Source organism: Trachypithecus francoisi, unplaced genomic scaffold (assembly GCF_009764315.1).
Source record: "Trachypithecus francoisi isolate TF-2019V2 unplaced genomic scaffold, Tfra_2.0 Lachesis_group1, whole genome shotgun sequence".
NCBI classification, from domain to species: domain Eukaryota; kingdom Metazoa; phylum Chordata; class Mammalia; order Primates; family Cercopithecidae; genus Trachypithecus; species Trachypithecus francoisi.
Window position 1 is genome coordinate 142,989,283 of NW_022681454.1, and position 16,001 is coordinate 143,005,283.

General features: G+C 40.3%; 1 protein-coding gene and 1 long non-coding RNA gene across 3 annotated transcripts in view; one reads left to right on the forward strand and one right to left on the reverse strand.

Annotated features, from left to right (window-relative positions):
• LOC117085993 overlaps positions 1–16,001 on the forward strand; it is a 32,015-nt gene that overhangs the window by 15,832 nt on the left and 182 nt on the right. Inside the window, exon 3 of the long non-coding RNA XR_004438160.1 lies at positions 12,420–12,530. This is a non-coding gene — a long non-coding RNA (uncharacterized LOC117085993). The remainder of the gene's footprint in view (positions 1–12,419; positions 12,531–16,001) is intronic.
• Positions 1–16,001, reverse strand: part of SLC10A7 (solute carrier family 10 member 7) — a 264,962-nt gene that overhangs the window by 2,719 nt on the left and 246,242 nt on the right. Inside the window, exons 11-12 of one of the 2 annotated variants that reach the window (XM_033215417.1) lie at positions 2,005–2,150; positions 136–246 (exon numbers count right to left, since the gene is read on the reverse strand). In XM_033215417.1, the coding sequence (XP_033071308.1) occupies positions 163–246; positions 2,005–2,150 (230 nt within the window). In that variant the 3' untranslated portion in view covers positions 136–162. The remainder of the gene's footprint in view (positions 1–135; positions 247–2,004; positions 2,151–16,001) is intronic. The other variant, XM_033215418.1, reaches the window with a different exon arrangement.

The following is a 16,001-nucleotide window of genomic DNA, read 5'->3' on the forward strand; positions in this document are numbered from 1 at the left end:
CTCTCTGGCCAGCAGACTGTCATTTCCCCCTCCCACACCTGGCCTGGCTACTCATATGGTTGCCCTGTGCACTAGACGGTAGCCTTGGGTCTCAATCAGTACTGTGTGCAAAGCAGAGGAGGCACTCGTGGATACCTGGAGGATGGACTCTTGGTATTTATTTTAATGCCCAAATTTGATGGATAGATATTCCAAGCCTTCTGGATTATTCAAGTTAGCCAGTGGCCCCCCGGTTTGGAGTAGTTTCTACACAAAGGAAAAATGAACAACATTGTACAATTTATTCTCCCTTTTGGAAATGCTTCTGTTAGTCTACAGAACAAATTCTAGAACTTTTAAATGTTTGGAAGAAAAATTCACTCTGATTAATTTACTGTTCACTATGGCTATATAATATTGATGAGTATTAGGATTTTCAAATAATTTTCTTCGTTCTTTGTCAAAATTTATATGTACAAATTCTGACAATGTGCATACATATTGATAAACATAAGCCGTAAATAGAAATAGAAAATTTCAAAGGAGATAAATAGTAAAAGAAAGCAAAAGGTACTAAACTGCTCCACAACCAACTCTGAGTAGGAGGCTCAGAGCCTGGAGTGGTACCCAGCATAGAAGAGGAATCTTTTTTATGTTAACATTTTGTTAAATAACCAAATTAGTGAACATGTTGGATGGGCTCAACTTCTCAGGTAAGGATCCTGGGGGCCTAGGGCAAACCTTCTAAAAGTGATGTTACACTTCTGTCTGGAGTGTCATCATGGTGTGGGAAAAGATTTTGGGGGTCAAATAGCCCAGTGTTCAAGTCCTAACTCCAGCACTGGCTGAACTACCCCATGGTTTCAGGCCAGCTGCTCGACTCCCCGAGCCCATTTCCTAACCCGTAAAATGGAGAGAGCAAAGCCTGCAGTGAACATCATTGTAGATAATGATGAACAATGATGATAATAATTATGGCAGCTAGCTTTATCAAACACTCACCACGTAATCCTCTACAACCCTAGGGTGTAGATATCATTGGTCAGCAGAAACTGAGCTACAGGATGCTCAGTAAAGCATGCCCCAGGTTACAGGATGAGAAGGCCAGCAGCCTGAGCTCTGAGCCCAGGCAGGCAGGCCCAAAATCCATCCTCTGAACCAGGTAGAGGATAGAATGTGCTTAGCACACACAGTGCTCAATAGGTGGTACTGTGGCCATCCCATTTTCAGGATATTAAGAACATGACACAGGGCCTTGTCATTGGATGTCTTTTCTTCCCACACATCTCCTGATAACAGTCACTACTTTGTGTATAGACAAAAATAAGTCCTGGTATGTCCAAGTCACTGGGAAGGAGCCAGTTCTATCGATGCTACTACATTATATGCATCATCTAAACTTCTTGTGAATCACCTGGTTTACTTATTTTGGTTGACAATTTAGGAAATGAAATCCATAAATATCTAATAAGTACAAGATTCTAAGTGTGGTGAAATTAACATTGCATGGACTTCTTTGCTAGTTAAAGTTTATTTCTTAATGCCCAAATGCAGTTTTGCTGTACAAATAGGTTATTATATGTCTGGAAAATTAAAAATAAAGTAGGCAATCTGGATAATGCCAGGTTCTATCTTATTTGGAAAGGCATGTGAAGTAAGACACAGGTGAAAGACTGAGTGAGGCAAAGGTGGTATGCACCGGAGTAGAGCAGGTATCTATTTGGAGTATATTCACTGACCCTCTACCCCATATAATATGCCCTTCAATATGAATGAATTAAAAAGAGCTTGTAAAAACTGCATGTTAAGTACAACTGTCTTTTATAAGAATTTAAGATCTTTAACCTTAACCCTCCTGTTCAGATTGGAATGGATCAGTGCATCATTATTATTGTATTTAAGTAAGAAAATATGTACTTGAAAACAAAGATATGCAGGCAAAATCTAAAGTGTATGAACAGTTCGGATTCAGGAACAGCACTTTAATCTAACTTGGATCCAAATAAGATCTTTCTGGAGACTCACCTTCTGCCTTGATACCATCCAAGACTTGATTGTTGGCACCAACACACTTCCCAGAAGGATCTGAGCTGGGTGGTAGATGAGCAAGGGTACGGATATTAAAGAGAGATGCTCATGGCCTGCAAACACGATCTTCAGCATCGGAATTCCTGTTGAACAAAGAAGACAGGAAACCTAAAGCAAATTCAGTCTGTCATCAAATTAAAGACATACTCCATCAAAATCAGAACTTTGGAATAGGTTATTACCATATTTCCCCATGTTTATTCACAGAACTGAAATGGGAAAGTCTGGAATGGGTCACCAAAACTTTACATCTTCCTTTCACTACATCAAGTTCTAACTAGAATAAGGTGGAAAGATGGTCAGTATTCGAGGGTACCAATAATTCTCACTGCAAATTAGAAGCTTATCTAACAAGGAGAGGAGAGCAGACTGTGTGTGATGGAGTTGCTTTAAGAGGAAGATGCTAAAATTGGATCTCTTCTTGCTTAATAGTGAGATAGCCTGTTAGCCTTTAGGGAGAACTGCCTGGTACCAGTTCAAAGTCCCAAAGCTTGCTTTTGAGAGTAAAAAAATATGGTAAGATAATGTATGGTATACACTGCTATAAGTAGGAGGGCATTTTAGTCAACTGAACCTTAATAAAGGATTTGTACGTTCCCTTTCAGCCAAGGATCTTAAAGTGCTTTACAATCATTAGGTAAGGCTCATACAGATTGGTCTATGGAAGATGAATACAAAAATTAGCCAGGCGTGGTGGCACGCGCCTGTAGTCTCAGCTATGCAGGAGGCTGAGGCAGAAGAATTGCTTGAACCTGGGAGGCGGAGGTTGCAGCGAGCCGAGATCACATCACTGCACTCCAGCCTAGGTGACAAAGTGAGACCCTGTCTCAAAAAAAAAAAAAAATTAGGGCGGAATGTTTAAACTCCACAGTGAATGTCTTAATGGAACTCAAATGAATACTACTTCATGAGTCTACTATTCTATTATACCAAGGGCTAGGTGTGTATATTTTATAAGCTGCTGCATATAGTGCATAACTTTTGAGCTTCTATAACTAACACAATTCAGACAATAGCGTCTAACTATTATTACTAATTGCTTTAATGCAGCCGCGGTCTTCAGAAGTGCTATGTATGTATCAGCTTTTTCAACTGAATAGCTTTAATAGCCTAGCTTTCTTGTTTCTCTGATAACAGCCTCTGAAAAGGACCCAAGCTCCTAACCATGTACAATGATGGCACATAAATAACTTTTTATTAGAACACAACAAAGAAGGCTTAGCTTTTTCAATTATTTTTACCTTCTAATAAATTTCAAACCTTTATGCAAAAATGTATTTCATGGTTGCTTTCTTTTTCACAGCCTCACATATCATTGCCATAAACTGAAAACACTTAACTCTTCCCAAACATAGTCTCTGAGAGCTTCTAAAGTACATGCTTAGATTTTTTGCAGTTTCTGTCTTTATAGTAATATAAAAAACGAAGGGCCTTTTTAAAAAAAAAAAAGCTTTAAAAATCTATTGCTGAAAAGCAGCATCTGATACTATAGTTTTGAAAAGCTATTACAATGAGAAAATAAAATCTGAATACAACTTCTTCTGTTTCCAAGAAACATTATTCATTCCTTGGCCCAAAGAGGTGATGCTAAGACATTGGGGGATGGGAATGGAGCAAATGTGAGGCTAAAGGGAGCAAGTGATAGAAGTATGATGATATTCTGTCTCTAAAAAGGACCAGAGCAGGACTTTGTGACCCCAGATTCGAGGACTGACACCAGATATGAGGCTGCTGGGCTAAACCACCTATGTTGTCCGTTCTTAGCTAAGAATGTGGGCTCTGTGTCATTCATTCATCAGCAAGCTTAAGTGATCTCAGAAGGGAAGCCATAGAGACAGTCCCAGATGCTGCTGCTACAATAAGTAAACAAAAAGTTATATTGATGAGGAAACTGAAGCACCTAGTGGTCAGGAAAATTTCTCAGTGGTAGGTTCTAAACTGCGACTCAGGCAACCTGAATTTCCAGTTCCCTGTATCAGGTAAGGTCGGTTCCAGACGCCATGGGCACTGCAGCTGCTGTGAAAAGGGAGAGGGCCTGGCATGCAGAACACTTTGAAGTCCAGCCATCCTTTCGGAACTCATTCTCCTTGAAGGCCTCTCAGAAGCACTTCCAGGGGCAGTATGGTGTGAAACTCCTCTGCTCCCCACACCAGCACATCCCTGTGATTTCAAATGTGTCAAAAGCAACTGCTAGGGCTACCCCAATAGTGGCAAGGAAGTCATTGATTCAAAGGCATAGCTTTGATCCTCAAGAAGCTTATGGTGGACAAATCATCTTTCCCTTCTTTGGACCCTAATGTCAAGTGTTAGGAAGTTCTCTTCCAGCCATTGCTGGTTCTTCAGCTCTTATCTCTCTCCTTCAAACACACCCTTCTGTCCACTGCTCTTGAGGAAGCCTGGAGGAGGAGGAGGAATTTCTTTCCAGTCTGGGCTTCCTGCCAGGCCCCCTCACTGGTGCAGGGGTACTTGGTTCCAGCCTATAACTCATCGTGCCCCTGAGGGCCACAGCACCAGCGGGGCAGTGCCCTTCCTCGGATGTCTGAGAACCCGCTCTGCTGCCTTTCTCCAAGCTTCTAGGTTCTGAGAATTCTAACTTCTTCCCCTTGTCCCCCAGCTCCAGCTACTTTCTGCATTTATTTGTCCTGTTCCCTCACTGTGCCCATTTCCCTTTTCAGCTTTCCAACACTATTTACAATACAATTCCCTGTATTCAAAGGGTGATTTCTGCTTTCCTGACTGACTCTGGTTGCCCTTTTCTTACTCTGCCTTGTATGACAGTCATTCCCTTTGCTTGAAAAAGAGAAGGGATCCAAGATCACTTACAGCTGAGGCAGAAATTTGTCAAATTAAATAGGAATTTCCCCCTACCATCTTATGTGCCTGCAACACCTTCTTGCTAGTCATTAATCAAATTTCCTGTCTCTACCCCCACAAGTGAATAATGTTAAAAATATGTTTAAAAGTAATATATCAGAGAAAAAAATAGCTCCCAAAGGTCACAGTCCAAGTCTCTTTCGTGTATCCTCTCTATGCCACTCTCACATGGTGGATTCACAAGTCAGTCACTCGCCAGGGGGAGGCCCACTCCAGCGACTCAAGTCATATGTTACTTGTTTTAGGAAACTTTATTTTATTTCAGACAATGCATGTCTGAAAGATGTTAGAAGGCCTATATTGTAAATGGATTCTTTTTCTGACTAACTTTTACCAAAAGCATCTCCTCCATTGCTCTAAGGACTTAAAATTTTCCTTACTTTTCAATCATTCAATGATCTACTTTCCTTTTCAATTATTAGAGTTTCTTCTAAATCTATTTATCTCAACCTTTTATTTCCTTACTTTCTTTCAACCTCTCCCCTGCTTCCCCTCCCTGCAATCCCAAGCATCTACTTGGTATATCTTCAGTTTCTCCAAGGTCAGAATAGAAAGAGAAGTTAGGATAAGCAGAGTGAGAGTTAACACTTTCCGTGTTCGAGTTTCCATGCTATGGTGGCAATCATTTGGAAGTGGTGAACTCAATATCTCTTCTCTAAGGCATCTTTGCTGTTAGCAGCACTATCTGGACAACAACTGGAAACTTGGGGGTCATCTCAATTGTTGAGAGAGGTTGAGAACCTGCTAAGAGCCACTGCACTTGCCATACTGTGATTTCTGTCAGCTGGCCAAGAATTCGGCAACATTTGCTCTTCATGTCAAATCAGAGAAAATCAGCTGCATCTCTTATTCCAGAAACCTATGTAATGCACCACTCTTTTGTCCTCATCAATCACTTGCTTACTAATTCACTTGCTTACTTATTCATTCAATTAGAACTCATGTAACTGATCAAGTACTCTGTAGAAGGGCTAGACATACTGGGAAGCAGGATTTGACCTAACCTTGCATTTCCATAACTTACTGGGCACATGGGTGACCACTCACACCTCCATTCCCTTCACCTTTGTTTAAGAGCACCTCTTCCACAGTCTCAAACCAGTCTCTCTGCCTTTAGAGTTGTCCTGTCCAAGCCATTTTCTACTCTGTGACCAGAGGGAACATTCTAAATTGCAAATCTGATCGTGTCACATCACACAGAAGTGTATCACACAGGAGATATCCCTACACTGTGGCCTAAGAGCATAAGAGAACTTCTTGACCTGCCCCAAACTTTTACTCTTTTTCACTCTAAATCTCAGTACTTCTCTGCTCTTTTACATGGGCGCTCCAGCCATGATGGGCACCTTGTGGTCCTCTCACCCATCCTTGGCCACGTGCCATTCTCTATCTTGCCCCTAGGACTTTGCACCTGAGCTCCTTCTGCCTAGGATGCTCATCACCCGTTCATGACCCACCCAACTCCTCTGTATCCTTTAGCCCTCAGGTCTTAGGTTGCTTCCTCTTGGAAGCCATCCTCAAAGTCCCAAGGTGGCCTTTAGATCCTTTCTACTCCATGCTGACCTATGCCAGGGCATTCCAACCTCACCTTCACTACCCTTATTATCATTGCCTCCTTCTCGTGCATGTCCTTTACCATTAAGCTTCTTAGGGTCAGCAATGGTTTCTTCTCATCATTGAGCATATGGTAGGTGGTCAAAAGGAGTGTGCTGAATGAATACACTTGTATTTTTCCAGATTCTGTCATAAAGTTATTGTGCAGACTATCACTCCACTTTTACTACATTTGTTAATTAGAAAAAACAATAGTGATAATTAAAACACCCAAACAAACTTACTAGAAAGAGTTTTCCTTTTAAAGTAAAATTTAAATATAGGAATCTTTTCATCTTCCTATCACTGCAGTAATATAAATGAAGCAAATTAATTTTAATGCTCCCAGGTACTGATTCTGTGTCACCATGGTTGACAGGATTCAACTAGACTTTATGAGATGGCATTTGACTTTATGGAAGTGAACACTATGCACGCATTTACAATTTTACAGGGACTTTAAGCTGTCATGCTGAAAAATGTTTATAAAACATTAATCAAAAAATGCCTCTTTAATACAATGCATTGTCTGAAAGATGTTAGAAGGCACATATTGTAAATGGATTCTTTTTCTGACTAAAGTAATTTCCACCAAAAGCATTTCCCCATTGCTCTACAAGTACACTGTGTGGATAGATAAAGAGCACTTTCTCAGCACATTACTACCTGATCCAAACACTTGGGAAATCACTAATGTACAGCATGCCATATTTCCATGTCACACATGACACATTTGTCTAAAATTATCCAACAGAGTTTGACACTGCAGCATATTCCATAAGCAGAGCTTTCAACTGACATCTGCCAAGTAGGAACTTCAAGTAAGAGCTTTCTTCTTCTAACAAGCAAGTAAGGATTTTCTTTTATCCTATACCCAGGATGGAAAGGATAAAACAATATGTATAAGAACAAGTTTTTTTCCTATTTTAAATATGTTTATTTTATGTTCTCTGAATTAAAAAATTCCCTTTGTATCAGTGTTCAAGCTTCAATAATAACTACTTCCTATTGGATGGACAGTTTTTTATTTTTCCTTGAGAAACAGACGTTTTTCTTCTTAGATTAAATACAGACTTTTATTTAACTTCCACTGAAGCTGCTCTATTGTTCACAATATAAAAATGATCTACTTTACATTATTGTTCAGAGTTTACTTACTTGTGTAGGTGTACTATGTTCCTACCATTCATTCATTCATTCATTCATTCATTAACAAAATACTTTTTGGGCTTCTGCTATATGTGAGTTACTGGTCTAGGTGGTAGGGATATCAGGAGAATAACCCAGACAAGGTGCCTGCTTTCTTGGGTACTGCCTTCTCATAGCATTTGTCTCGACCATGTTGGCTTTACACAATTAGAGGGGTGAGTTCCAGCCCCTCACAGTCCTCTGCAACTCCTACTGTCACTAGCTTACCTGCTTTTTACAACCCAAAGTTTGGGGATCATCTTTGACAAATTCTATTTGTCTTTCCACCTCTACATTAAGTTAACAAATTCTATAGATTTTTTTCCCTCATTTACCACTCCTTTTTCCCCTCACTTTTCACTGCCATCTTCCTAATTCAGCTCCTCATAAAATGAAGCCAAGATTACACTTACAGCTTTCTGACATAACTCCTCGTCTTCAGACTCTTCCCTCATCAATCCTACAAATCACAGCCAGATTAATCTTCCCCAAATCCACATTCATTAAAGCCAGTACCCTGCCCAAGAACTCCAATGACTTTCCAGTGCCCATTCATCAAATCCTCTACTTATTCGACTTCAGTAAAAAACAATCACTACTACCACCATTATGTAAGCACTCCTGCATGCTAAGGGCTCTGCCTGCATCATCGCCTTTAAGCCTTACAACAGCCCTAGGAAGTAGGTGGCAATTTTTCCATTAAAAAATGAGGAAACTGAGGTTTAGAGCAGTTCAGTACCTCGCCTAATGGCCTACACTGGTATGCAGTGGAGGCAGAACTGGACCCCAGTGTGTTTGCCTTTAATCTCTAAGCTGTGTTAACTCCATTAAACCAAACTTTCACTTGCCAATTGCTGTCACTGGCTCAGGGCTGGCACTTTTTAATCTTTGTTAAAGCTGAGTCCTGCGTGGATATTGTCATTTTTCTCCATATACCTAAATCCTTTGGGGTCACCAAGGCTCAGTCTTATATTTTCCTCCATGATGAAGGTGGCTTTCCTACTGATTTCTTCATTCTTCTGAAGAATGAAGGTACTCATTCTAGATGCATCACATAATTTAGCCTTTGATGATGTTGTCATTATTTTCTTGTGTGTAGGTTTTGATTTTTCCTGAACATAGGCAAAATACTATATTTTTATTTTAATTTCCTGCAACGTTTAAGCACAGGGCTGGTGCTGAATACATACATAATTGGTTATTTATGAATAGCTGCTAAAGTAATGTTTCCTATGTTGAAAAAGACAGATAGGATTTAGAACAAATACTAGTTGCTTCACTGGACTTTAAAAACAATGCATTCACATATCCCTCTGGGAGAGGATTATATTTCACAGGGCAAAAATAGATTTGATATTGGCAGGAAGGAAAGAAACCGGACTAAGGAACACAAAATTCAAAATGAGTATTGAAGTATGGAGTAAGCAAGAAAGTATATTGAAAAACACCCATTGTGTCTTTTGAAGTCTAATATTACATTTACTTTCCCACTTAGGACAAGACAGTATACTCCAATCACCTGGATCATTTTTTGTCTTTCAAAGATTAATTCACCTGAATTTACATGACTTGTTTTCCATGTAAATGCTTTCTCAGGCTTTTCACTGGGTTCTGGAGAGAGCTGCTGGCAAATCTGGAACCCAGTTGCTTCTCTCTTCAGTTGTCATGGTGATTTCTCACTTTTGTTTAGTTTGTTCTTAGTTAGAAACATCCATAAGTTTACCATCCAAATGTCCTAACACTGTTATTTGAATTCTGTTTCTTCCTCCTTAGTGAATCTTTCAGAAAAGCTTATGTTTGCCTTTACAATTCATTGGTATAGATGGTCCCTTTAAGCATAGTGTAACCCAGGAGGGGAGTTGCTGCTGAGGAACACAGCCATTCTTCAGACATCACCAAATGCCAATCTCTTTGCCCCCTACCCACCACATATGCCTGTGCACATGGACACACACACGCACACATGCACACACATACACAGACTTTCTCTTCAGAGACAAAATAGTCACAGAAAGTCAAACTCACAGCCACTGATTTATCTCAAATAACTAAACAAAGGGGCAATTACACATTTTTTAGAGTATGAAATGATGCATTGATAAGGTAAAACAAGGCCTTTGGAATTTGGTTAGAAAAGGCTTTCAGTTAGGACTATCCTAAAGCAAGCTAATTTCTAGTAAGAATAGCTGTGTTCCAAGCAGAGATTTATCATTGATTATATCCAGTAGTGTGCCTGAGGCTGAACAGTGTAGCAGTTAAGAAGCCTGGTGCAGAAGGGGGAGAGCCCTGGGTTTCTATCTCATGTCCACCATTTACCACCTGTGTGACCTTGGTTGGGCAAGTTATTATTTAATCTGTTTTTACATGTATGAAATGCACCACTTTGTCAGTTTTTGGATTTTTTAAAAATAAAGAATAAAATAATATATAATGTCTGGTATATAGCAAGTGTTCACCCATTATGTGCCGGACACTCTACTAGGTGCAGTGAATACATGAAAAAATTCCCTGTCATCATGAGAGCTTACATTCTTACTCATTTAATAGGGAGACAAGACAGACTGTACCATGCCAAAGTTAGGCAAAGAGCAATTCCACCCAATACCAAGATCATCACACAGGGCAGTGGGAAAATGCAGCACTGTCAAATGAAAAAAGATGTTAGATAAAATGAATTCAGTGAGCAGTTTGGTTATTTTAATTTTCTCTCCCTTTTAGAGGGTGTCAAAAGAAAGGTCACCTCCTTTCATGTTGGTGGGTACGACTTGCCTGTGAGATCAGTCTGGTGCTGCCCCTACACTAGCCTACAATGTGGTTCTTTGGACCAGGCAGGTTTAGTCTGCACAGCCCCCAGAATTCTGCTCTGTTCATAATCTGGCTATTCTAGGACTTTCCCTAAACCCATTCTGGAACCTTCCAAAGGCTGGCAACTCAACTTTCTGCAGAGTCCCCCAGGAAGGGGGAAAAGATCACAGATCATGTGACCTGCTCTCATTGCCCCCAGCTGAGTGACTGGTCCTTTGCTCAAATTCTCCATGGTATTTTAATACGCAGATTGTTCTGCTTTACCCTTGCCAGTGGTTTATGTTTTACTTGCTTCCCTGTTTTTGTGTGTGTTATTCCATTTTTAACTAAAAACTGCAAATTATTTGGTAGGACCCCAGCACAGCATCTGAACCTCTACTGTTGCCTTGTGAGACACATAAGAGAACATTTTTCCCCTTTTTATACAAAGAATCATATCCAAAATGAGGTGAGGCTAAATGATCCATGCAAATTGGAGCTCTTTAATGATTTCCTCAGCGTCCTGGGGTTGGGTTCACCGAATCTACTTAGATTTAGGATTTCCAAATTGCTAAATAGAAAGCCAACAGCAGCACCTCTGGGATGTTGGACAAACCCCCTTTGCTTGAGTTCTGGCAGAAAAACAGGACAATCTTGTACCAATGTATCTCACATGTATCAATGGAATTTTAGTTTCCAACCTCTGAAGCCTGAACAGTGTCTTAGGGTTATCTCTGTGGGTGGCATATGAGGGAAAGGAACATGTTGAAATCCACACAGGACGTGTCAACCAAACATGCTGCACAAACTGGACCCAAACCTTCTCTTTGCTACCCACTAGGAAACTGCTTTCCTGTCAAGGCTTCCTATTGCTCTCCTGCCCCGCTTCCTGTCTACAATTAAAAAGACTGGAAGCTCACACTTCTTTTCTGATATAGTCAGGAGCTATTCAGCTATGTTAAATAGATGTTTATGTAAAACTTTCCTAAGAGACTTGGCCTTCCCTCATATTTCAAAACCAGAATTCCAAACTATTCCTCTATCCAAAAAGAGGAATCAGGCCTGGAAAAGGAGGAAAATTAACAAAGATAGGTCATAAACTTGATATCTAAGGCCATTATTAAAAGAAAGGAATGATCTTTCCAGTAATCTAAGACCTTTAGAAAAAAGAGAGCATTATTCATATTCTAGTCTTCCAGCAGTCACACCTTACACAGGACTTCAGAAACCGTTATCTGGAGTTCACAGATATTTTGGATTTTCATGTGTTATGGGTGAGGTAGAATACTGACTGTAGCCAATACTTACACAGTACTTATTATGTACCAGGCACTGTTCTGAGAATGTACAAGCATCACCTCATCCACTCCTCACATCCATGATGAGTGAAACTACCATTGTTATCCTCACTTTTCAGAGAAGGAAACTGACGCATTAGGTAAATAGAAATTTGCTCAAAGCCACACATAGTTAGCGTCAGGACATAGCTGGGGTGTGAATATAGACAGACTGGCTCCAGAGTCGGTGTTCCTCTGCATGCTATGTGCCTGAAATACTGGAAAAGAATTTATCAGGGTACTTAGGAACCCTAAAAAAGTGGTGCAAGGGTTGCTTTTCAATAAGATAGAATAATGGAGGGTAAAATGTAAGGAAAATAATAGTTACACAAGAAAAGTCTGAAAGCAAGAGAGATACCCCTTTCAATAAAGATGCTTATTACTTGGCAGGCTTTTATTTGCTTTGAATAAAGGCTGGTTGATGACCATTTTTAGGTCATTAGGAAAATTAAAAATTGTGTTTTAGTCTTCAATTACCCAGACTGTAACCCCATCACTTTGCTGAAAGTTTTATGTAAATAAAGATGCAAGAAGAGACCAAAATGAGCAGCTGGTGTTACTTCTGTTTTGAAACAGGTATGTTCTGATTGGAAAAGATGTTTAATGAATGGCCTGAGCCGACTCACCAGATGCTGACAATGAAAGATTTAACTCTACCAATTGAAGGTTTCTGCCTCAGAAGATCAGGTACACCCTCACCTGTCTGACAGTATTGTAGGAGTAATTAGCAAACAGGGAATTCAAGAAAGAATTAAAGAACTGAGCCATGAAGGCTTTGTTCAAATACTGGCTGTGTCCTCCAGGAGGGGTCACCATGTTTATGGAGACAAACTTAGCAGGAAGTAGTGAGATTACTTTTTTCTTTTCTAGGCCGTGAATGAAGAGTTGTTTAGTCTTCTAAAGAGACAATCTGGCTAATGTTCATACTCACAGGATGTGAAAACATCAAAAATAGAATAAGAATTTCATTATGACAAAAATAATGCAAGGTCAAAAGAATATATTTAACATAGTCACCAACACAGAACTGGCCCCTTCTGACTGGCTCTGGAACTGTTGTTCAATTTTACAGAGTATTTTAGATGTATTTTTATATAAATGAAGAAAAACACTTGAACCTATTGGGTCTGATGCAAAGAGAAGCTGGATGGTGTGACATGAGCTTTCGTTGACTCTGCCACTGCCCACAACCTAGATGTAGTTTTACCTAAAAGGCTGCATTGATAATTTCATCTTTAGACATTGGAACTTTCAGAAGGCTTCCAAATATTAGTTAAAAAGCAAATGTGAGTAGGCTGCGACCCAAATGCACATTAACGATTTTTAATATACATTTTGTTTTGCTTTGTCAACATGACCTTTAATTACCTGCCAGCGGTAATCTTCCTTTTTATGGTACTGTGTTTATGTTGAACAAAAGCCTCAGAAGAGATTTCTTCTGACATAAAAGAACAAGGCAGTTTTGATTTGGGCATTAAAAACCAGACTTGTTTGTTCTTAGATCCGTGTCGCTTAAAAAGGTTGACTCAGGTTTCTGTGGTTTATCTAACCTAGATGATGGCCTGATAATCTACTCTTGGCTTTTATTTATTCTCAATAATTATAAACACTTGGCACTTAGGACCTCATTTAGAAGACTTCTAGGCAGAAGAAATTAAAAAAACCCTGGAAGTCACTTCTGAAAATAATGATGTTTTTCTATTCTTCTCTGTTTTCTATTCTGAATATTTAACATATCTAATTATGGTACAACTAATTCTGGTGTTCAGAATTAGTACATGAATGGTCAGTTTGGTAACCAATGGGTAGGTATAACCCATCTCACATTCTTTTTGGAACCTAGGAGAGCATACATGCATACAGAGTAAACGAGTCTAAATGCAGTGGTTCTCAGCTTCCGCCACACATTACAATCACCTGGGTAGCTTCCAAAAACTATGCTGCCTGGGCCTATCCTGATAGATTGAGTTAACAGGTGTTGGGGAGGGTCCTGACATCACTAGTACTGCATAGCTCCCAGGTGATTCTAATGTTAGCCAGGTTAAAGAGCCAGGTCTGGTATTGCGGTGGAGTCAGAGGACTCTGGAGGTAGACAATTCAGCCACGGTGCGCTGGCTCTGCTATGTATGTGAACCGGGGTGAGTAATTTGACCTCTCTGAGGCTGGGTTTTCTAGTTTGGACAATCACAGCTATTGTGCAGGGCTACTGCAAAGATTACATGCATTAATAAGGCAAATTAAGTGCCTAATGCAGTGCCCAGCACATAGGAGGTACCAAATAACTGCCATACTCTTCTTCTAATACTTCCAAGTGTCTTCACATCTACTTTCTGATTTAATGTTCACTTCAACCTTGTGGGATAGGAGAAGAATACAGACTTGCAAGTTGGGGTGTCTACAGGTCTGGCTAATTTAGACTTTCATATCATTTCATTATTATAATAATTTCATATCCTCTCTGTCCTCTAGAGAATCTCAGGTCCTCAGTCTGTGGAGCTGTTTTCTCTATCTACACACTCCCTTAGTGATCTCATCCAATCTGATAGCCTAAAATAACATCCATAGGCTGCAAACTTCAGCCTGGATCAGGATTCCAGACTCCACTGGATGTCAAAAAGACATATCAAACTTCACATGTGCAAAATCCAAACTCTTGATCTGTTCCCACATGACTTTCAACCGCTAACATCTGCTCCTCTGCAGTCTTCCCTAAGCCAGTAAGTGGATCCTTACACCCCTCAGGCCAAACATCTTGAATTTCTTTCTTTTACCTACATATCCAATCCACCAGCAATTCCTATTAGTTCTGTGTTCAAAATATATCTCAAATCCAAAGCTTCTCAACTCTTCCACCCCATTACCTTTGACCAAACCGCCCTAAACTCTTGTCTGGATAAAAGCCTCTTTCTTGAGTCTTCCTTTCTCACTGCTACACCCTCCCACCAAACCCCAGTCTACTTTTAACACAGCAACCGTAGGGATCCTTTCAAAGTAGAAGTGAGATATTGTCCCTCATCAATTCAAAACCCCCAATGGCTTCCCCTCTCATTCTAAGAGGCAAGTCCCTACAACGGCCAATAAGGCCTAACACAACATTACTTGCCCCTCTACCATTACCATTCCCTGGTCTCCTGTCTCTCACACTCATTCTGCTCCCAAGGTGAGCCTCTTCCTCCTTCTTCCAACATGCCAAATGCACTGTTGCCTCGGGTCTTTGCCTTCACTGTTCCTTCTTGTTGGAATCTCCTTCCCCAAAATATCCACAGGCTTGCTCCCTATTTCCCTCAGGTGTTCTGACCCCATGCGCCCTTTACAGCTGAAACCTTCTCATCTCCACCCTGGCACTCCTTATTCTCCTTTTTGGTTTTCTTTTTCTCCATTGCTTACCACCATCCGATGTGCTGTATATTCAAGTGTCTGCTTATTCCCATTAGAAATTTTGGAAGCTAGATGAGGGCAAGAACTTTTTTGGTGTTTTGTTCACTGCGGTCCCCCTACAGCCTAGAGCAGGGCACATAGTAGGTACCAAATAAATACTTGCTGAATGAATGAATGAATGGATGGATGAATAGATTATGTTTTAAAAGCATCTTTTCATTGGCACTGTATAGAGCAAACTTGTAGCAAAGGCAGACTGGGAAGTGTCACAGCTACAATTTCGTTAACATGCTCAGCTTCAGTACAGATGACATTCCAAATCAGCTGGCTTCCTGGGGCCCAGGAATCTTTTGAGTTGCGTCCAATTTTGTATCTCCTCCTGCCCCCAGGGTAACTTGTCAAAAACCTACTGGGTACCCCATAGCTTGAAAAAGTGGGTAGCTAACTTTAATTTCTGGCTGGAGTTGTTTGGATGGGGCTGTAAATGGGGACACAAGGGGAAACTGTTACCCTTGCTTTGCAGCTGTAGGCTCATGTATTCTTTACTATAAAGAAGCATGGAGCGGGCTGTCATTAAAGACACTCAACCTGGTTTATAGTGTCTGGTTCAATTAAGAGAACTTCTGGGAAGAGACATGACCAAATAAAGAATTGGAGAGATGCAACTCTGAAAGGACAATTGTTTTTTATCGATCTCTGTTTGCAAGTTGAAATTGAGAGATATAAACTTCAAGTGGATGGGCTCTCCTGGGTGAGAGTCTTCACTTCAAACGCAGTAAA